Source organism: Zeus faber (genome assembly GCF_960531495.2).
Source record: "Zeus faber genome assembly, chromosome: 9".
Taxonomy (NCBI): domain Eukaryota; kingdom Metazoa; phylum Chordata; class Actinopteri; order Zeiformes; family Zeidae; genus Zeus; species Zeus faber.
The window spans coordinates 24,687,896-24,711,225 of NC_137197.1; the positions used below are offsets into that span (position 1 = coordinate 24,687,896).

At 41.6% G+C, this 23,330-nt stretch overlaps 1 protein-coding gene across 1 annotated transcript; it reads right to left on the bottom strand.

The window, feature by feature from the left end:
- Nucleotides 1-234: 234 nt before the first annotated feature.
- On the bottom strand, nucleotides 235-21,652 carry cul3b (cullin 3b). Its single transcript, XM_080007121.1, has 16 exons — nucleotides 21,451-21,652; nucleotides 14,412-14,609; nucleotides 13,664-13,777; nucleotides 13,329-13,489; nucleotides 12,628-12,742; nucleotides 12,286-12,514; nucleotides 11,748-11,893; nucleotides 11,378-11,554; nucleotides 10,739-10,909; nucleotides 9,358-9,465; nucleotides 6,591-6,715; nucleotides 6,192-6,288; nucleotides 4,443-4,577; nucleotides 2,964-3,150; nucleotides 2,578-2,723; nucleotides 235-1,485 (listed from the first exon to the last, which is right to left on the bottom strand). Exons 1-16 carry the CDS (start codon nucleotides 21,511-21,513, stop codon nucleotides 1,354-1,356), a joined length of 2,304 nt encoding a protein of 767 aa, XP_079863247.1. The 5' UTR covers nucleotides 21,514-21,652; the 3' UTR covers nucleotides 235-1,353.
- Nucleotides 21,653-23,330: the final 1,678 nt, after the last annotated feature.

The window sequence follows — 23,330 nt, forward strand, 5'->3', positions numbered from 1 at the left end:
TACGATGTATTTCTACGAAAAACTGCTTATATTATTCATGGAACCTGATAGCATGTTGTAATACAAGACGGAGTACAACTTACTAAGGACCAATGCCGCTTTAATTGACCTGAGAAAAACAAGTTTTCCTGCAGGATTTACAACGCCCGTTTTGAGCGGCTTAACACATAAAGTGCACGATAATTTCGCCGAAATGACACGTTTTTCCTCTGTGCTCAAGGAGAAAATTAAAAGCACCCCTCTGCTTTGTTTATTCTACATTTAATATGATGAAAACAAGGCCCTGTACAATCCACCTTAACAGTGAGTACAATAACAATTATTTTACAATTTGTACAAGGTGCAACATTTGTTCCATCCATTCCAAATGCAGCTGAGGAAGAAGAAAAAAAACAAAAACAAAAAACAAACAAAAAGGAAAAATAAAAAAGGAATCCCATTTGAACCCCACAGTTGGAGAGCACATTCCACACAGGAGAAACATCTTCTGGGCTGTTGTGGATCCAGTAGTACAGCAGGCCGGGGCAGAATCATTTGACATAGAGCGTTATGTCACCGGTTTCCCTCCCTCGTTCCATTCGATAAAAGTGTGCTGTAAAACCACAGCTCGGACTTCTGTAAACACCCGTACAGATCTGGCCAACATCTCTTTATCTATATATGGCATCAAATGTTTTTTGGCTTGCGCGAGGCACAATTTGCATCACCGCTCACTCGCAAGTCAAGATTAATCAAGCACTCATCTTCCGAGAGGTCAAAGTGTCATGTAATGCTTTTTTCTTTTAAATTTTTTTTTTTTTTTATTGTTATTCGTTTTCTTTTTTTAATTTAAATTATTTTTTTCAGACCAGGTCTGTACAGGTGTACACTTGCCCTCTTCCTGAATTTAAAAATCTCGAGGACAAATGTGTCCAACAACCTGTACAGCCAATGCCATCATGGTGCCAAACACAAACAGAACACGCTGACATCAACATAAAAAAAGAAAAGAAAAGAAAAAAGGGGGTTATTGTGATGATCTCCATTTTAGCCCCTTCATTTGCTGAGTAACATGTCTCTTGTTTTCTTTGGACAGAACGCAAGTGGCGCGCACTCAACCAACTCTCCAAAAAGGCCACATTAGGAAGATGACTGTAACAAAGCTCTATTCCCTCCTTCACGCTCCCTCGGCAGAGGGAGTCGGGACTAAGGATTTCCTTTCCACATTGTGTGGAAGGAAATGGAAGCTCTCCAGCATTTCCCAGAACCAGCGATGAAAAGCACTTCCCAGTTCCTTTTAAAGACACAATGGTCCAAAGGGAAAAAAAATGCTCTCGGTTCCTCTCAACTCGTTAGCTTTCAGTGAATTTTATTTTATGCTACGTAGGTATATACTTTGCGGTCCTCTGGCGTTCGTGCTAAATATTCCCTCTCAATCAGTCCTTCAATGCGCTTCTTGATGACTACAGGACTAGGAAGAAATCGTGTTCGCAACTGCTGGGTGACCTGGGGAGAGGGAACAGACACACAAACACCATCAGCGTTAACTTCAACTTGTGCTCTTTCATCGTTGTCGTCACTTTTATTTGTGGTCATGAGCTTTCATCAAAAACACACTCCTAAGCGCCCCTTTCACCGCATTGCTCTTTTGCAGAATGAGTTCAACACGACTAAAGTTCAGCAAGAAAGAAAATAAATAAATTAAATAAAAAGAAGTGTCTTGATGTTAGCCTTAGCTAGAGGTGCTAGCAAAATGTCCCTAGAAATCATTGCACCGTGCCACCTCAGCCCAATTTGATGGTTCTGTTCTGATTGTTGGTTCTCCGTTGTCAACAGTAAAAAGTAAAATCAAATTTCATGTTCTACAAACTTAACTGTTCATAGCTGTACGGTAACGGTACTGTTTTCCAGATGGGGGAGGGAGAAGGGTGCGGGTGTGCACGTGGCGGTGTGCGCTGCTGGAGTTCTGCTTCCTCAGAATCATTTCTAAGAATTCCAATGTAAACCGCCTCCTGTCCCATCCCATAATGCACGCACGTCGCACACATGAGCCGCGCGGCGAAATGAGGTCCTACTCCAGACGGCGCTTTGTCATCATCGCGCTCCCGTCAGACCGCCATCACGCGCGGGTGAAGCTGCGCACTCCTCTCGCGTTTTCGTCGCCGCATATTTAACTCGTCGTGATTGATTCATTTATTTATTTGAGCCTACGTTCACGACCGCACGGCAGGAAATGCCTTGTTGTTTTGGTAAAAGGGTGGAGCGCGATCTGCAGCTCGGATCAGAGCCATCCTTTTTCCAAACAAAGTTTGTTTATATTGTAGATGTATTTCTATTAGCATATACATTACATAGCATATAGCATTACATTGCAAGTTGACTGTGACCCAATTGGTGGCAAATGCTCGTAAGCGTATTTCCCACGTCTCTTGCTTTGTGTCCAGGGGAATCAACACCAAGAGGAGCTGTTACAGACCAATTATTGCTTTCACACGTCTGGGCCAGAGAGTCTCTTTTTAGAACATAGACCTCAACAACCTGAGGAAAAACGTGTTCACAATGGACGCCTACATAGCCATGGCACGTCAATGTACTGACCTCTGCTACCAGTACATTGTGCTGCATCTTCTTTCTGGACTTCATGATGCGGACTATGGCCGCTTCAATTTCATGTTTTCTATCATCATCCACTTTCTGCCGCGTCTCCTTCCTCTCCGGGTCAGACTCCCCCTGTTTAGCAGCCACTAGGAGGCGCAAAAGATTAAAGAAGCAGGGAGATTACGTGTACTTATTTTTTAAAGGCGTTATCATTTTAATTGCATATAAGAAAATCACGGCAAGTGCACTCAACTGATTCAACTCTTTCAGTGTCTCTAGTCATCTTTAAAGAATATATCAAATTCATACCGTGTTATCAGACCTCGTTCAAACAGGGACAATTATTACAATTCACATTCTTCCATTGCTCAACAAACATGACGTACCTGTCTGGATCTTGACACGGTGCAGTTTAGAGGTGAACTGGTCGTTGACTGTAAATACGTGGCCGTTCTCGATCTCTTTGGACTTTGGCTCCTTGGTGAGGACTCTCTGCGTGGGCTTCCCGCAGGCCAGAGACTGCAGCGCTCGCACCAGCTCCCGCTCGGGGATGTCCGTCTCCTGCTGGATCTCCTGCAGAAGGAAGGAGAGAAATAATCCAAGTAGAAGATAGTGAATAAGTAAGCCGTGCAAAGAGGCCTCGAGTTCAAAAGGAAAGAAACACGTAAACAAAGGGACCCGGGAAGATAAGAGTAGGGAAGAGTTCATGATGGGATGGCGTCCAGCACCACAGCATGACTGTAGATCTAATATGTACTGACATAAATAACTCAATGGGAGGTTATCAACAAAGCAATGCATTCTAAAATGAATTCAAATGATTGGATGGAACCAGCCATCAATATCAGTTATGGACTGCTTCATTACTATTATAGTATGTTATTGTATAATATAGTATAGTAGCAGCCAAAGTTTTAACATTTGTGTCTGATATAAAAAGACAGTAGCTTGGGTTTATAGCACCTAAGAAAACATTTGTACTAACCCAAGATTATCTTTGGGTAAAAATGTATGAATCAACAGAGCCCCATCAAAAAGCATTTGATGTAAATACACAACAGCATTTTGTATAAATAGGCATGGAACTGTGATTAGATCCACCGTTCTTATCAGTTCTGATCCAATTCTGATACTGATACAGATACTGATCCCATTACCAGAGCTCTTTTTTCTTCTTAATTAATATTATTATTATTATTATCATTATTATTATTGTTGTTGGTATGTGTAGACACAGTACTTCTAATTAAGAGCAAAAAAAATAGAAAAATCAATTCAATTTCTATGTATTCCAAAGCAATTTATTTGAACTGTATGTGAAGTAGGCTTCACATTTTACCTTCATATACAAACAGGTGTAGGGTTCTGCGTGGCGCTGCACAAATAGAACTACAACTCCCAGTAGCTCTGTGGCCGCACATATTATATAGGTCAGAATCCCAACGTCTTATTTTGAGGAGCAACAGCTGAATGGCTGCTTCAATCCGTTACAGTTTGCCCAACTCCAACTGCCAGTTCAGTTCCTATTCGCGCATTGCACTGTACAGGTTAATCATTTGCAGAGTTGAATTGGTGAGGCAGACCATTACATAATTAATGAAGAGGACCATTAAATAAGCAAAATAAAACGCCGGGTTCATGATCCAGCGCAAGCTATGGAATGGAATTTGGATTGGCATGTGGATCGGCGACATCGGCCCGATATCCGTCAGTCTCGGCACCCGATAGCGTTTCTGGGTGTTTCATTTTTTACGGAACGAAAAATAAACACTCAAAAACGCTATGAAAAAGGAAAAAATTGAATGCATCAGTTGCGTCACATTCCCGCCAGGTGTGACCTGTGAATTGGAACCCCTGGTCCGTACCTCGAACGTAGACTTGTCTCTGTTGTTGAACAGCATGAGGATGGTCATCTGGAAGGTGGACACCTGCAGGATGTGCTTCCGGGTGTTGGACCCTGTCACCTGGGCTCCTCCCACAACGACTTCTGAACCATCCTCCTATGGGGAAACAAGCTCAGATGCCATAACAGCACTAAACATGACTCTCCCCAAACATTTGTATTTATTTCACTGGTCGATCCATTCCATTCCAGTGTTTAAGAGGCTTTCTGAAATTAATCCTTCTACATTGTTTACTGCTAACCAAATTCCTTTTTAAAAGGTGGCTTTTATCAGGTGTTGAAGTTTCCCGTCAGGGGCATTAGGTATGAACTATCTGCCTTTTTTCAACATCAATGTCCAATAGTGACGTTGCGAAGGGCGCCATGTTGGCCACTGGGACAAATAGCTCATGTCACCAGTGTTTTCCATTTGAATTGGTTCAAATCACAGCACTGTGTACCCATACGTCCCCTAGTACATCATACCTACATTGCAGTGGAATATCTAAATATAAGCAAATGATGATGTCATGACAACATAAATACACAAGTCTATATCGTTGCAAATTATTTTAGAGAGAAACAAACAAAGAAACCCCTTAAGTGATTTTTGTTCTTCTTGTATTCAGGCAAAAAAACCCCCAAAAAACAGCATAAAACCTTAAAAAATTGAACAGTAAACATTATTGTGATTGCATAGCATCGCAGTCACATTCCCCACACTGTTTAAAGTTTTTATTTGGCGGAACGGGGCACAGCGATCGGAGAGCCGTGTTCACGTCAGAGTCGCACATAAAAACATACATTTGTGATTAGCCATTGAAATGTTACCGCTGTGTATTTTGTTTGCTTATTTTAATGCACAATGAGTGACAAAAATAAAAAATTAAAAAAACCCGACTGTACAACTTGGACAGGTCCCTAGGTCGGACAGTTGACTGACAGGTCCGACCGAGGACTCGACTCGTCGACTTTAGGGGGCAGTCCTATTGCATAGTATAAAAAAATTAACTAATAATGGGTATTGTAGAATTGAAAAGGTAGTATAATAAATACATCAAGTTAGTTCATCAACTATATTTGAAGTAATAAATTAGTAATAGCATTCAGTAAAATGAAAATACTATCAAATATTATGAGCCCAAACAGTAGCGCAAATCTACCGATGTGATAGAAAATCACTGAGAAATACTAATTTAAAAGACTAATGCCATATTTTGACTTGATGGTAAGAACAGTAGGCTACTACATGGGTTGTGTGGCGTTAATACTACTCAGTTCAAACACATTTTAGGCTTTTTAAGTCCCTATTCCAAACAACAGTTCAATGATTTTGTGTGTTCAGATATTAAAAAGGTTATAAGCTCCTTAAAGAGCATTGCTGATATGAAATATAACGTAATTGTTGTCAAAATAGACTAAGGGCCAATCCCAACCCCCCCCCCCCCCTTGGCCCTACCCCTAGTTTTGGAGTGCCCTCTAAGCCTTTTTCAAGCTTCACACAAGAGAAACAACTGTAGTGTCACTCACAAACAGTCGTTTACCTGAAGTTCTGTTGACATCGTGAATAGCTATTTTTCTGAAATGCGCGTTATTACAATCCAATTACATATTCCTTTGCATCTACATTAAACTATATTCCAACAGACTTACATTTTTTTTTTCATATGGCATCAAATCAATACATCTCAGAGCTAAAATGTACCGATATTACGACTGGGAAGGCACGCACCTTTTTGATTGGTCCGTAGAAGGTGGCGTTTAGGTCTGCAGAGCCCATGTGGTGCTGCAGTGTGAGCTGTCTGCCACTGTGCTTGGCAAGGTAAAATCTACACGTAGGAGAGGGGAGCAACACAACCGCTTAGCAGGTAAGAAAGGTCAATTTAATTAAATGGGAGAAATAATTACTACTTCGCTCTGTAATTGACCCTTTTGGAGAGGTTGTTACCATAGTAATTTGGTGTTTTAGCACCCAATACCACCCAAAATTGAATCAAGAGCCTTTCAAGTAAGAGTATGGGCCACAAATGGGGTTGCAGTTCTACTTGATGAAAATGTGCTTCATCTTTGTTTAATCTGTTTTTTTACTACACGCAGTGTAAAAACCCTGAGAACTGAGAAACCGACTCACCTTCTGAAGACCTCAAATGCATGTCGCGGTGAAGGGGGGATGTTGCATTTGGGGGTTGCCGACTGTGTGGGCCAATACCCTGTGGTCAGAACTCTCACGGTCAGATCGACCCCGCCCAAAGACACCTGAGGGGAGAACACAGCAGCACAAATTAAAAGTTTATTGTCCGATGAATAAAACTATGACGATTCTGCATTTCCACAACTATGGTATCAGACCTGATAGCACTAGGGACCGGTAGATCTATAAAATTACAAAATTGTATATGAATATTAACCAATGGCAGTTCATTTTGATAAAAACCAACTGGTGTGATGCCGGACAATGCTGACATACAAGTTTATAATTAGTGGGAACCAACAAGTACATGATTCTTCTGACTTAAAACTTATATCCAAGTGTCTGCCAGTGAAGTTATGCCACCCACCGACTACACAACTTTCAACATAAGATAAGATAATACTTTATTGATCCCCCGAATAAAGTAGTATCTTATGTTCAAAGTCTGCACAATCCTAATGTCGAAGGGGTGTTCACACTACACAATCCTTTCTCTTTGTCTTGCGGACGTAGCGGTGTTCAAACTACACGTTGCACCCCTGATGGGGGTGTTCACACTACAGGATCCTATCATTCATTCATCAATCATTGAGTGTCTCGTGCAAACACACGTGAGACTTGACTCAGCTTGGGTATTTCTTCATGTAAATTTGCCAAAAGTAAAAAAACAAAAAACAAAACAAAAAAAAACAACCCAAAAACATTTGCTGTCCATTTCTTTTGTGCTGACAAAAGAAAGTATAAAAGGAAGGAATGTCTGTCTGTTTGTATGGTGGTCAAAAGTTCACATATACACTTGTAAAGAACATGTACAGTATGTCATGGCCATCTTGAGTATGGTTCTTTATCTGAGGTAATCCTTCATTATTCCATTTACTTTCTCTATAGCACCAGTTCAGCATAACAGGCCCAGAGCATAATACTACCAGCACCACCATGCTTGACTGTAGGTATGGTGTTCCTGGGGTTCAAGGCCTTACCTCGTCTCCTCCAAACATATTTCTGGTCCTTGTGGGCAAATAGCTCTATTTTTGTTGTTGTTTGTTGCATTTTCTTTTTCCATGTCATCTGCAGCAAACTTGAGTCGAGCCTTAAGGTGCCGCTTCTGAAGGAAGGGCTTACTTCTTGCACGGCAGCCTCTCAGCCTATGACGATGTAAAACACGCTTGACTGTGGACACTGACCCCTGTGCTCCGTCAGCGTCTATTTCATCGCAGACTTGCTTTTTGGTGCTTCTTGGTTGACTCTTGACCATCCTGACCCATTTTCTCTCAGCAGCAGGTGATAACTTGCCTTTTCTTCCTGATCGTGGCAGTGACACAACTATGCCATGTACTTAATACTTAAACTAATTGTTTGTACACTTGAACTTGGGACCTGCTTTGAAATGGCTCCAAGTTTCCTGCCTTGTTCATGTCAATGGTCAGCTTTTTCAGATCCGTGCCGAGCTCCATAGACTTTCCCATTGTAGAGTTGGTGGCTGAGTCTAATGAGTGTATCAAACGAGGCCAATTTAAATGTGCTCAGAGAAGTCACCAGTTGTAGTCAATCATAATCACGCACAAGTTAAGAAGTTAAGAGGCCATACCACAAAGCAAATCTGATTGACAACTTTCTACATCACCGAATTTGAAAATTCAAGTTGCTCTATGTATATTTTTGACCCACAGATTGTAACATTTCAGAAGACTCGGAAAATTCATGAATGTTTTTTTGTGACAAATCAGTATGTGCTCCAATCATTCCATCACTCCAGAATATGAGTTGACATACAGGTTATTACAAGTGTATGTAAACTTTTGACCACAACTGTATGTCCCTTCGATTACCTCGACAACCGTTGATCCGATCTACTTCACACTTGGCGGGTGTATTGATGGGGACCCAAGGACGTGCAGTGTCCAATTTGGACATGGGACACGTGGAATATTAATTAACAACGAGCTAACAGCAAGCTGCTCAGCTCAGCCGCTCAGCTCTGTGCAGCAGCGGAGCGGGACTGCAGTGCTCTGCGACTGAGGTCATAAAAGAAGCTGTGCAGCAGCGGGGCGGGGCTTCAGGGCTCTGTGACTGAGTCACTTACATACGCACTCATAAAGGAAGGAATCTCTGTCGGTCTGTCCTTCGATTATCTTGAACTGGGAATTCACTGCCCCTGCGAATGAGTCACTTAATTCTGCAGTGCAGCCCGTTCCGAACAGGCATGTTTTGAATAGGCTGCAATAGTTACGTAAATTTGGAGGAGTGGGTGGGGAGACTCGGACTGAATGCATTCATCATGCAGAAAGTTGGTGGTATAAACTATTATTATAAATATAATTCCTAATGAAGTGAAGTGCCACAACAATACCCTTATTTTAATATACATGCATTCCATATACACTTCTATATTAGTCTCCCACCCGTTCCCCCTCGCCCTGTATCTTGCGCTCTCATTGGCTGTAGCTCGTCATTGGGACTCCCCGGCAGGTCTAGCCTGCTAGATATCTCTCGGGTGTCTGCGACGTATCAACAAGGGTTCGGGGATATCGCATCTTCACACACACAGTGATCGTCCTTCACGTGAGCCAGTGCCGATTTGAGTCCGATCTGGGCTTTTGTCAAGTGATCTCCACAAAGCTGGGAGTGGAAAATCAGGCTACAATCGAGTCGTCGGAACTCGGCTTAAAATTGCTGTTTGCTATCAGGCTAGCTATTACTTTCTTACCCCATGCGTCTGTAAGTGTTGTCTGAACTCGTCCATCGTGGTGTTTGAGATGCTCATATCGCGGAACATTCCCTCCAGTTTAGAGGTGAACTGACAGCCACACTCGGTCTGAGGAGAAAGACGCAGAACAGCCGCACAGGGCTTAGAAATGCATGGTACATAAATCTTCATATTCATTAATGAGCTATAATAATTTCAATTACATGGCAACAAAAGCAAGATTTGCAAAGCACGTGCAAGTCCTTGCTATACTACCTTCATTTTTTTTTTTTTTTTTCAATCCAGGATGCCTTCCTGGATGATTAAAAGTAACAAATGTATACAGTACACGTTTCTGTAAATTTCTCGACAGGGGCAGTGAAATGGATGAAATGGATGTACAGGTGAAATGGATGCACACACAGAAAGGAATATTCCAAGGTGGCTGATCACGGCCAAATTAGTAGGGCTGCCCCCTGAAAGTTGACGAGTCGAATCATCAGTCGAAAACCCGTCAGTTGACTTGAGATTCTTCAAGTTGAGCAGTAGTCTTTTATTTTTTCTAGTAAGTGTGCATTACAAAAACAGGATAAAGCAAATAGGAGCTTACAATAATGAACAGGGATAACATTTCAATGAGGAATTATAAATAAGGGGAATCATAAATATATATTTTTTATGCGTGAATCGTCAGCGTCCTGACACGGACTCTTGAGGGCTCTCCCTGAGTTGTTTCATTTGGAGGAACAGGGATGGGGCACAAGTAGGGATAGGTACGGTGAAGATTTAAAATGGTACCACTTCTCTTACTGATACTGTTCATCGATCCGGTACTTTAACAGTACTCATATCAGTTATTTTTTTTATGCTTAAGAGAGAAGCTCAAACAAATTAACAGCAGAGTTAAGACTGCTTTATTTTCTGTGCATTACGCATGGAGAGGGGGCGATTGGGGGGCAATCTGCGCCGTTGTACGAGAGCCAGTCAGAGGGAGCCAGCCCCATCTCCCTCGCACATATCTCCATTCCAGTGATGGAGCGGGAGAGAGGAAAAAAGTCTCTTCTGATAACAGCGAAAATGCCTCTTAGACGAATATCTTAATGTTCCAAGTTGGAACGGGGTATATAGCTAAAATAAAATAGAAAATCAATGTTTTTAATTTCTCCGATACCGTTAACAGTACCGGTAACGTCTGGGCTTATTGAAACTATGTCTTTGATAATTTAGCCCTGGGGCCCGTTTCATACCGGGTCGGTAGACCCCCTTCCCCCGGCGCTACCGAATAGTCTAATATTACATTTACACTATACACACCTCAGCCTACTAAATAGCTAAATGAATTATGAAGGAGAACTTCTAAGCTTTGATGAACAAAAACACCTGTGCTCCACCTGGTTCTTACCTTGAGCTTGGAGATCATGTTCTTTTCAGAGTCATCAGAAACACTCTTGTTGGTGAGCAGTCTGCGGGCAAGGTGCTGTTTGTAGTATCTTTCAAACACATCCTTCTCCTGCATGAACCGAAACAGCACCATGGCCTTGTCTAGGATGGTCTCTACCTCCTGCTCTGTCAGCTAAACACAGGATCAAGTGAACACAGGGCCCGGTTACAGGTGATATACAATCAGAACATACGTGTAAATAATATTAACTTATGTACTGTACAGCTGCAAGAGCCAGGCCCCTCAACACAATAGGAAAAACGCTATATAAGCCCAAAACTAAGCACAGCACTGCACAAAATTATGCAGAATTATACAAATTCATACATTATGCAAACCTTGTTCAACTGCCAGCACATGAAAATATTTTCTGTTTATCTATGCCTTTGTAAATTTAAAAGGGGATAAAGGAGCTGGGTACCATTTTTGCTGAGTCTGCTCAAAACACCACATACTTAAGATATTACCTATTGTGGAAAGTTCTCTAGTGTGGTACCGGAGAGATAAAATTGACAGTGTGCTGGCAGATGTTACACCACGTCAGATCTATGATAACTATTAGTTGACTAAACTAGTTTTCAGGTGTTGTCGAGGACTCACCCCTTTCACTCCTTTCTTCAGCTTATCATCGATGAAGAGGGATAAGTATTCAGGTGAGCGGGAGTTGAGGTTGAGGAAGTACTCAAAGTCACCAGCGATGGTCTGTTTGAAGAGTCTGTCGTTGTTGAAGGATTCTTGGAGGAAGCGGTCGAAGCGGGACTTTAAGTCCAACAAACCCTGCAGTGAAGGAGAGGGGGGAAAAGGGGAAGGAGGGATGAAATTCAAATAAAAAAGGTTGATAGCAAGTATTGAGAAACGGTGCTCCTCAAATCAAGCAATAGATCAAAAATTGTACATTTTAACAGCAAAGCAGAGGCTATAATGACCCTACCTAGCACTGATATGATTATGGTCTGGAGGACCCTCGTACCTGGATGTAGTCCACAGGGTTCTTTCCTTCTCCCTCCTCGGACACTAGAGCCTTGCCCTGCTCCCTCAGGTAGGAGCTCATGCACTCGCACATGGTCTTCAGTCCGTTTGGCACCCTGCTGAACAGCTTGTACATGCACGCCAGGTCTGTGCGGAGACAAGAGACAAAATAGCCACGTGTTTAATATGCCTTGCATGAATAAAGTTGAGAAACGTACCATCAAGCCGCTTTAGCAATACTTTCAAGTCTTTTAATTGTCTTATCTTTAATAAGTCGTGTTTTTTTCTTTATAATTTGATGGAATATAAATGTAAATTTATCTTCTTTAATCATAATGACATGACTAGAGCTGTTGCCTCATTTCAAAATACTGAAGCTGTATTCTTGAAAATAGGCAACATAACCAACAACATTTTCAAAACTTTAAAATCAGTTTATAATTGAGAAGAAAATCCATGAAGCTGTCTGTTGGATGTGTCTATAAATTAATTTTACTTTCAGCAGTTAACTGAAATGGAAATATGACATGAGCACCAACCTTCCGTCTTGCCGTTCTTGAGCATATGGACTAAGCCCGAGTTCTCCATCTCCACGATGGTCTTCATGTGCTTGGAGATGAGCTCCCTCTCAACCACCTTGACGATGGGCTCCTCCGTCGACTTGTCCAGACAATGCATTACTCGCTCGATCTCCTCATTGATCCTGGCCTCCACCTTCTTGATGTACACACTGGCGCTGTTCTCCGCCAGGAACTTCTGGCTCTCCATCTGTCAGGGAGGGAACATTAAAAGGGAGGGAATATTAAAAATCCGCTTTGGACACAAGTTATAAATAAAGCAGCTGTTTGTCATGTAGATCTTATGGCCACGCAGTCACAAACCTGGAAAAACTCTGCTGACATTTCTAGAAATGGTGCCTCAAAGTCTTCTTCATAAACAGTTCTCCCCTCAAGGCCAAGGATCATTAACATTTGGCTAGCGTTTCTGATGGCCCCCCTGGTGAAAAGGAGGTGCACAAACAGGACGTTACACACTGAAGAAACTCATCATTATCTAGCTACTACCAAGACACTAGATGTCATTATAACTCCTACTCTTAGTTGCAAATATGATTGAAGACCTTGCTTTTGACACTATATACAACAATAAAGCTGTCAGTCACAAAGCTCCAAATTGTCACATTGAACTGTGAATGAATAGCAATAATGAAACATCAATTAATAACCATCATACTCAATTAATAACAATGATTTGGAAGATCTTGACAGATATTTTTCATGCGCAAGAGCGTCTCCAACATCGCAAGAACCTGCACTGCTCCGTGTTTATAGTTCAATTATTTTATGAGCTTTTGGTAATTTTGTCATGAATACTATAACTGGCATCAGGGAAGGGACTTAAATGAATGTGCAACTTTGTTAAAGGCAACAATACAGTGACAACTTAAGTTTTAAATTGCATTTAATTTCTCTTCTTTTGTGTACCTCTAAAACCTCGATATTTTCCAGAAATGAGCAGATCTTTCCCCGTGTTCGGTTTGTCTTTTCTGCTTGCGTTGAGGTAGATATGGAACAGGTCTCACCTGTCAACCACCTCGCCCTTCCTCTCCCGTGCGATCATGTCCAGTAGCGTCTGTAGGAGGTGATCTCGGATGCAGCCGTAGCGCACCACTTGGTCTCTGAAGATGATAAGGCCGAGGTTGTAGACATTCTCCACATTATTCTGCTGCACATACACCCGGTCCTGTGGGACGGGGCATGAGAAGGAGTTCATCATGTAGAAATTTTATGAAATGCATGCACTGCTACTTTTATCACCGTAAATTAAACCTTTTAGAAAAAGTATATATGTATATTTTTTTAATAAATAGAGCAATAACCATTTAGAGCGTTTTCTAAACACGATCAAATCACTCACCATGTACATGAGGATGTCTCTGATCATTACCATAGCAGTCTGATGATCATTCCATGCCTGGTTCAGAGTTTGAAGGAAGTTGTTGTTTAGAGAGTTGAGGACGTCGTCCCGTACCTGAAGAGGAGGCAGACATTAAACAAGGTGGTTCAAGATAGAAAAGGGCCAGCTTGCTAACTTCATCATTTTCTTTCAACTCTACATCTCCTATAGACCATGAAGTTTGCCCAAAGACCAGATTCATTCCTGTGGCTTTCTGCACACGTTATCTCCCTTCTTCATTTGGAGACTGATTCTTGACTCCTGGCAGAAAACAGCTAGACAGTACTGGTACTGCAGTGTGACTCAGCACTGTAAACCCAACATCCCCGTGGACCGGGATTCTAAAGGGCACACCGACTTCCCCTTTCACTCCCTTTGGACAGAGATGATGTATCATTGCTGCAAGCAGACTGACACATTTCTTGTGGATAATCCATGTTTGGAATTCAGGGGTAGATTGAAAGCAAAATAAACAAAATCCATTAATAAATGTCTGTAAGCACAGAACACAAATCTCTTTGTATTTTGGTGTCTGCAATCAAGATAAGCAATCACGCTTTCTACTTCAAATTGCAATTATTAAATATTATATTTCCCATATCAACCCTGCTTTAGCGCAATGTAATTACTGTTGCACCAGTTGTTTTATAGCTTTTGATCCAAAAGTTAGGTCGGCAAGTCTAAAAGTAGTGACTAATGTTGGCCTTACTTTGTTGATAAGGTGCTCAGTAACAACTTCCCGTAGGCCTGTGTAGAGCTTCTCTCCATGCTTATGTAGCACCATTGTGTAGGCATTCCTGTACAGCTCCTCAAAGCTCAAGCCACTGTTGTTCTTCCTCTGAATCTCCTGGATCGCATTTTTCAGAAGGTCCCATATGTTGTTGACATACTTCTCATCCATAGTCATCTGTAACAGACAGGTGAGAGAGAGACACACAAAAAAAATAAAGTGAAAATGTTGGCTATTTAAGTGCTTTAAGTCCCTTAAGTGGAAGAAGAAGAAGAAGAATCTTTAATCGTCACACAGCACACCACACTACAACACATGCACGCACACACACATGCTTTGGATGGTGGCCGGTGAAATGCGGCGTCTGCATTTAACCCATCCTTGGCTTGTCATCCTCCGGGGGCGCAGCCAGGAGCAGTGGGCAGCATTCGTGGATGCGCCCGGGGACATGGTGACGAGTGTCCATCGCTGGTCAGACGAGGATGTGTGCATGTTTTTGGTGGGGGTCCTTACTGACATTAGGTGGAGGAAACCTCATGTGAACATGAAGCCCTAACGCCAAACACAATGCCTTAAACCACTGTTCTGTGTTATATGTGTGTGTGTATACATACATACATACATACATACATACATACATACATACATACATACATACATACATACATACATACATACATACATACATACATACATACATAAAGTACTCAGACCTCCTCACTTCTTGTTGTAGATGCAATTTTAAATGGATAACATTTTGTAAATGTGTTAAAAATCAAACAATTTAAATCTGTCATTTAAATAAATATTTAGACCCTTAGCAGTACAAATTGTGGTCAGGTGCATCCTGTTTGCTTTAATTATCCTTGAGATGTGTCTTGAACTTGTGTATGTAAAGTTCCCGAAATTCACACTGCATGTCATGACAAAAACCAAGCCATGAAGTCCAAGGAAATCTCTGTAGGGCTCTGCAATAAAATTGTGGCGAGGCATGGATCGGGGCAAGGGTATAAAACCATTTCAAAAGCTTTGAGTGTTCCCAGGAGCACAGTGGGCTCAATAATTGTGAAATGGAAGAAGTTTGGAACCACCAGGACTCCATGACCAACTCAGCCACCCCCCAACCCGCAGACAAAAAAACAAAACAAAAAAACAAACAAAAAAAAATAAACAATAACCTGTTTCAACACTTATAAAGTATCTCAATTTCATGAGAAAACCGCTGACCTGGCAACTCTGCCCTTTTTAGAGTTGGCCGTCCGACCAAACTGAGTAACTGGACAAGAGGAGCCTTAGTCAGGGAGGTGACCAAGAACCCAATAGTCGTTCTAAGAGAGCTTCGGAAATCCTTTACAGAGAGAACCTGCCAGAAGGACGAACCATCTCAGCAGCAATCCATCAGGCCCTCATGGTAGAGCAGCTAGACGGAAGCCACTCTTGAGTAAAAGGCATATGAAAGCCCGCTTGGAGTTTGCCAAACAGCATTTAAAGGACTCATGAGGGAGTGCATGGGGAAAAGGATTCTCTGTTCCGATGAGACAAAAATGTTACTCTTAGGGCAAAACTCCAAGCACCATGTCTGGTGAAAACCAGGCACTGCTCATCACCTGGCTAATATCATCCCTACGGTGAAGAATGGTGGTGGCAATTCATGATATGGTGGTGCTTCTCAGTGGCAGGGGGAGGGAGATTGGTGAGAATTGAAGGATGGATAAATGCAGCCTAATACAGACCTCAGACTGGGGCGATGGGTCACCTTTCAGAACAACAATGACCTGAAGCATACAGCCAAGACAATACTGGAGTGGCTAATACTGGAGCGGCTTCACTCAAGGACAGTCTCTGACTGTGGCACACCCACAGCCCAGACCTAAGCCCCATAGAACATCTTTGGAGACCTGAAGATGGCAATTCACAGGCGCTTCCCACCCAATCTGACAGTGCTTGAGAGGATCTGCCACGAAGACCGGTAGAAACTTTCCAAATCCATGTGTGCAAAGCTTGTAGTGACTCACCTAAGAGGACTCGAAGCTGTAATTGCTGCCAAAGGGGCTTCTACAAAGTACAAAATTAAGGGTCTAAATACTTATGTAAATTAAAAATTTCAGTCTTTGTTTTTTAATAAATTTGCAAAGATTTCTAAAAACATGTTTTCACTTTGTCATTATGGGTAATTGAGTATATGAATGGGCAAAAAGGCAATTTTATCCATTTAAAATTACATCTACACTGCAAAATTAAAAAGTGAAGGGATCTAAATACTTTTTGAAGCCACTAACTGTGTGTGTGCATGTGCTAAACACTGATAAGCCACAACATTAAAACCACCACTTATATTGTTTTTCGCTCCCCCTCATGCCGCCAAAACAGCTCTGACCCGCCGAGGCATGTACTCCACAAGACCTCTCAAGGTGTGCTGTGGTATCTGGCACCAAATGTTATCAGCAGATCCTTTAAGTCCTGTAAGTTACGAAGTGGGGGCACCCATGGAACAGACCCACAAATGGTCGATGGGATCGGACCCTAACCCCGACCATCTACATGAAGTAGAAGAAAATGTGATTCATCAGACCAGGCCACCTTCTTCCATTGCTCCATGGTCCAGTTCTGACGCTCACATGACCATTGTAGGTGCTTTCAGCAGTGAACAGGGGTCAGCATGGACACTCTGACCAGTCTGCAGCTACACAGCCCCACACGCAGCAAGCTGTGATGCACTGTGTGTTCTGACACCTTTCTATCATAGCAGCATTAACTCTTTCAGCAATTTGTGCTACAGTAGCTCTTCTGTGGGATCAGACTAGACTTTTGCTCCGCATATGCATAGATGAGCCCATGGGCACACGTGACACTGTCGCGGGTCCACCAGTTTTCATTCCTTGGACCACTTTTGTTCGACACTAACCACTACATACGCTGAACAACCCACAAGACCTGCCGTTTTGGAGATGCTCTGACCCAGATGTCAAGCCATCACAATTTGGCCCTTGTCAAAAGTAGCTCAGATCCTTACGCTTTTATATTTTTAATCACACGCACACACACAATTTTGCTTAAACAAAGCAGAATATATCATCAATACATCATTAGTTACAAATAATTAAGTGCCAAGGTCTTCAAAATCAGTGATCTCACAGTATTGGCAATTACCTTATCAGTGCATCGGTTATTGAATAAAAACAACGTTAAGTATTGTGTTTCCCAAAATGGATGAATAATCGTGATAAATAATTGTGATCACAATATTGAGCAAATTAATCGTGATTATCATTTTAGCCATAATCTTGCATCCTAGGCTGGGTTATAAGAAATATTTGAAAATCACAATAACCAAAGTATAAATTGGAAGGAATTGTGTCACAATACAAAAACACTTGACAATTCCTACAGAAATGTGCTGTCCCTGTGTATACTATGGAATTACTAGAAGTTGAGGAGCTGAGCTATGCTGGGAATTCCCCAAACTTGTTTTACATCCATGACTAGATTTCTTGCCGCACACTACTTGAGAGTTGTGACATCACAAAGACTGGATTTCTGCTGCTCCTTATCGTTTAAGAAACTGCTTGAGAATTTTTTTTTAACTGCTCAAAAACTCTTTTGTATAACATCTAACATTTTTGCATTGTGGGTGAGGGGCCAAAATTGCCCAGCTTTTTATGTATATACGTGTGTTTGTGTATGTGGGACGTATAGTGTGACATATTTTGGCTATAATAATAATAAAAATATGTGCGTTAATAATACATTAAAAATACAAATACTATCATAATCTAATATTTTTAAAATGTAAAAAAAAGGAACATACATTTCTCAGTCCACCAATAAGTAATGAAATACTTGTAAACCATTTCACAAATAAATGTTGCAACATTTATATACAATTAAATATATTTACATAATTTTTCTAATCACTTACAACTTTATTTCTTCGTCTTGTTTTTGGGTTTTTATGGTGGCTCGCATCCTGGTTTGTTGTATTACCTCCCCCCTCCTGCTGTTCATCTGATCTCACGGCTTCTACACATGAGAGTGTCTGTGTACGTGCGCGTACACGCATGCGTGCGCGTCCAATCATGCGTGCACGCGCACTCACGCATTTAAAATGGTCGATTCACGTGTGGAGCCGCTACATTTGTATTGGTGTTGTGACACACACATCACATCGGGGGGGAGGGAATGGGTGGGAGTGGATACACGGAGTGGAGTCGACTCAGATCTTGGGACATACCAACTGCCAAGTTTGCGTCTGGTTACAATCACCAACATGGCGGGAGCATAAAATATTGACAATGTGTCTTCGGAAAGTTGAGACATTATTACAGCGATCATGCTTTTAGGTTGTCCTTTTCATCACATGTTTGTGATGCCAACACATTTTTTAACGTTGCTGTTTAATAGTTTAATTTGGAACCTGTCTGCCATAAAGTCCACTCCAGAATCCACTGCGACAACCACCCTTCCCTCCCAAAGATGAGTTATGTCACAAAGCACAAAGACAAAATGCAAAAGGACTCACAAGTGAATCAACCATTTAGGTATATGTTCAGGCGTTTGGCCAGGATGCAAGCTGCTATAATAAACCAAGAAGAAGAAAGTTGTAAGTGATAAAAAAACATATGGAAATATATTATATTATTATATATATTATATATTAAACATTTATTTGTAAATGGAGAAATATATTTGTATTTCACATTTAAAAAGATGTGGATTGTAGTATTTATTCATCTTTTTCCATTTGTTTCTGACAATTCCTATAACAATCAGTACATTTGCCATATGAGTGGTATGGACAGGCATAGCGTCAGGAAATATGACTCATGTGAACATAAACAATTAGGACGCTATGGCAACAACAGACCTGATTAGTCACAGAAAATAAGTTGGCAGAATAGATATAACGCATCCATGTCCATTCGTGTTTGGCTGATGGTGGGCCTGGGTGTTCGAACATCATCGGTGTGTGATTCAAGTCTTTGACAACCAATAATCATGCTACGATATAAGACATAACTGGATGTGAATTAGTCTCTCTGTACTTGTTTTCAACTACACCCACCAAACACTTCAGAACTTGATTATGAGATCAAGTGCTGTGACCCTGGGCTCGACGAAGCCTACAGCCTGACAAAATGTGGTCAACGTAGCTGAGCCTGCACACAACTGTCAACTTGCATCTTCCCACTATTTGAGGTTCTGCAGCCCCATCACAAGTAGAGCTGTCAGTTATTACATAATTGCCTGGCCATAATAATTTCCGCTGACCATGATCCTTTTGTGAAATCGTTCCTCTATTGTCGTGTTTTACCATTAAGATTTAAGGGAAATTTCAAGCAAATGTCAGAAACACTGCAACAAATAGTGTGAATTAATCAGGGTGTTTCTTCAGCTGGGTTGAGTAAAATGTACCATCTACCTGAATCTATGTTCCAATTTTCAATGTCAATAAATTGATCTTCATGAGGTGGATGTGAATTATTACACCATTCTGGATTTATATTGTGTATGATCGTGACATAAGAACAAAAAGAACAATTCAATTGCTCCTCCTCTTTACATTTTTAAATAAGTTGTATTTTATGGCAAATAATTCGTGAATTTTATCACAGGTGTTTTTTGTCACCAGGAAGTCAGTGCTCTCGCATCAATTACAGATAAGTGCCTCAGGATTGTGGAGCTGATTTACAGCCTTTCTACCCTGGTGGGTAGAGAATCCACCAAGTGCCGCAAGAATTATTCCTGACAACTAGACTATTAATGGGCCTGACTGTAATGAGTGGAGAGCAGTTAATATGTTACAGCACATACATATTAACACGCCTATTGTTGGTTTATATGTAGATGAGGAAGGAGAAACATGTATATAATTTAAAAGATATATCTGCGCCATTAGAAGTATCGCCCTCACACCAAACTGTAGCCTAAAATTAACAGACCAGGAGAATTTGTTTAATTTATCAAAATGAGATTGAACTCTGTCATGGACTTTACGATTCCATACTCAAAAAGACAAGACCATACGTTGATAACAGCAGAGGCAAAAACAGAGAAGTCATTGTTCCGTCGTTGACACAAAATAATCAAACGTTAATATATGAAATCTCAGGGTCATGGAAGGACTTAAATCTACCCACAATTGTCAATTCTTGAATATAATTTTGCGTGTTAGCTTTACCAAAAGGCAACTACTAAAAAGCTGAGTTGCACAAGCAAACCCAGACAAATGCAAATGCATGTCAAGAGGCTCCAACAACAACTGCTGTCAGGACTGACACGCACTTCTACACTATTTTGACAACATTTAGGATTTGGTGTTAAAACTTCTTATCCATTAACCACAGACAGGTCCCAGTTAATGCAGAGTACTATTCGGCCAGGCATCAAACAGGCCTGCATGACATTTTATGGGGAAACTGGGTCAACAATGTCACAAAGGAATTAAAGGCAAATAACGCGAACACAAAGGGCTGCAACGTAAAGAAACTGCATCCACTACCACAGCAGTTTAGAATTAAAGTCACACAGGCTGCCGTGGTGTGCTGAAAATGAGTCGTGTTGAAGCACACATTCCTGGTCCGTGAGCGGGTAAAACACAATTTAAAAACGGCGGAGATCCAGAGGCGCAAAGCACCGAAAACAACAAGTGTCAGGAAGCTCTTCCATCAGTGCCTCAACTGGCTGGTTGGCCTCCCAACTGTGGCCAGAAATTCGGTCTGCTGAGCAAAACAGTTAAACACGTCGGTGTCAACAGAATGTAATGATGTGTCCGAGTTCACGGCGTGTCAACCACATTTGTACATTTCAGACACGTCGGACCTCCAGCAAATATGACGCTTTGCAGTTTGTTTACGGACAGACAGGCCGGATTCACATAAATTAGCGGTTTCGTCTGTTAGCATGTAGCCAGCCTGGTAGCATATAGTGAGTCTGATAGCATGTAGCTGGCCTCCCAGACCCCGGCGGTCGAGTGACTAGCCACCCGGCCGACGGCGTACCAATCGCGGCGTGTACTCACAGGAAATGCCCGTATCCGCATCTTGGTGTCCTTCTTGGGGCCGCCTTTGCTGAGAGTGGACATGGTTGCCGCTGTCCGTCTGCTCCGTGTTCACATGAACGTGTTCCCCCCCCCCCCGGGGCAGGGACGGCTACTGGTTGTGGCACAGCCGATGGCGCTTCCCGCCGACCTTCCCACGGCTCCGCGTCCCTGCGAACTGCGAAGGTGGGTTTGTTGTTGACAGCTCCACGCCAGAGAGGAGAAGGTAGCTGCTCGCACAACAATGGCGGACTGCACCGCAAGTCTCGCGATGCGGGCGCCAACTCACGCGACAAAGCGGTAATTAGAGAGTTAATAATAATAACAACAACAATAATAATAATAATAATAACGATTTAAAGTAGTGAAACACTCATAAGCTTCATGACTCCCAAGGGACTCTTTCAAAAACAAAAGTATAATACTGTATAGAGGTGAGTGCAATATGATTTAACGTCCTATCGCTGGACACAGGCGTTGCTGTATCGCCCTCTGGTGGTGGTAAAGATTATTCGTCAATTCAATTCTCCCTTGTCCAGTGATTTGCACAAGGAATGACAAGCGGTGTTTGTTTTTTTTTTGTTTTGTTTTGGTTTTTTTTTTTTTTGCGTTTTTCAATTATAGAAATATACCTGCGGGCAGCAATACAGGTCCAGGGGTAGTCTGCCCTTCATTAAAGTTCAATGGAAGAGTGTGCTTTAGCGCTCTGAAAAGCTGCTGGGTGAGTCACACTGCACATGTCCAACTGTGCTGGCTGCGTGTGAATCTACAACTGCATAACACGACCCCTGCTTAATAAATGCACATGTATTGCCAATAATTGTTAGTAAGCATGCGTCATTATTTCCCAGTGATCCCCGAATGGCTTTACCAAATCGGCATGGCGACAGTATATTCCCCAATGCAGAGTCGTAGTGTTGAACACCAACACAGCCGGCAACTGCTTCAGCATACGTTAATGAACATGTTGTCTCACAGAAGGTTATTTTGCCTTGGCAATTCTGATATCGCGATGTAATCTCTCCCTAAACCATTGCCTTTTATTCAACCAGACGTTGTCATGTCCTGATAAAGGCGAGTTCCTTCTACCAAAACATAATCTAGGTCACTTGCTGTCCACGTGAAAGCATTTTGGGTCTTGCTCCTATGTGTGGAGTATCAACAGGTATATTTAACAGAACTTCACCCGTATTAAATGTTGTCAGACATTTTGCAGCAACTTCTGTCTGTGTTTTTCCAGTTGTTCATCCTGGGTTTTTTGCAGTCCTTATTTTGCAGAGTTTTGTTCGGAGGTTTCAGAAAATATTTGAGTATTTTTCTAAGAGGGGAGTGGCTGACCACTAAAGCAGCACGCGCTGCCCATCGTTTCTTTGCTGCCTTAGAATCTGGGCACCTATGAGAGATCTGGAAGTGAACCCAAAATGCAAAAATAATGCAACCATTTCAAAATATATACACAATAAATAGCGTACATGTTCCTTGTATTATGTAATAATACATGTATATGTAATGTATACGTATGTGTAAATGTTTATTATGTAATTGCTTATGGTTATTGCTACCATTAATTATAATTCGGGAAGTTTGTATATATTGATATCTCCGGAATGTCTATAAATTCTGACAGGGATGTTATTGGGTTTTTATTTTGTAGAACTTACTCTGGTGTGTGTGTCAGTTGTCCTCAGAAGCATATATATTTATAACGTTGAAGTTGAGTGTGGTGTATTCATGAAATCCACACACCACTGTCGTCAGTTTTTCATTTACAAGAAGCCAATTTGAGATTCTTGAGATTTCTTATCAACAAAACCTTTACAGAGAAAATATACCGTGCAGTTTGTTTAATACTGTTGCGAAAG

Excerpts from the sequence above, each read along its gene's own strand:
- cul3b (XM_080007121.1), bottom strand. The coding sequence starts at position 21,513 with ATGTCCACTCTCAGCAAAGGCGGCCCCAAGAAGGACACCAAGATGCGG. Across the intron at positions 2,724-2,963 it reads CCGTGTCAAGATCCAGACAG|TGGCTGCTAAACAGGGGGAG; the intron begins GTACGTCATGTT and ends TGCGCCTCCTAG. Across the intron at positions 1,486-2,577 it reads ACAATGTACTGGTAGCAGAG|GTCACCCAGCAGTTGCGAAC; the intron begins GTCAGTACATTG and ends CCCTCTCCCCAG.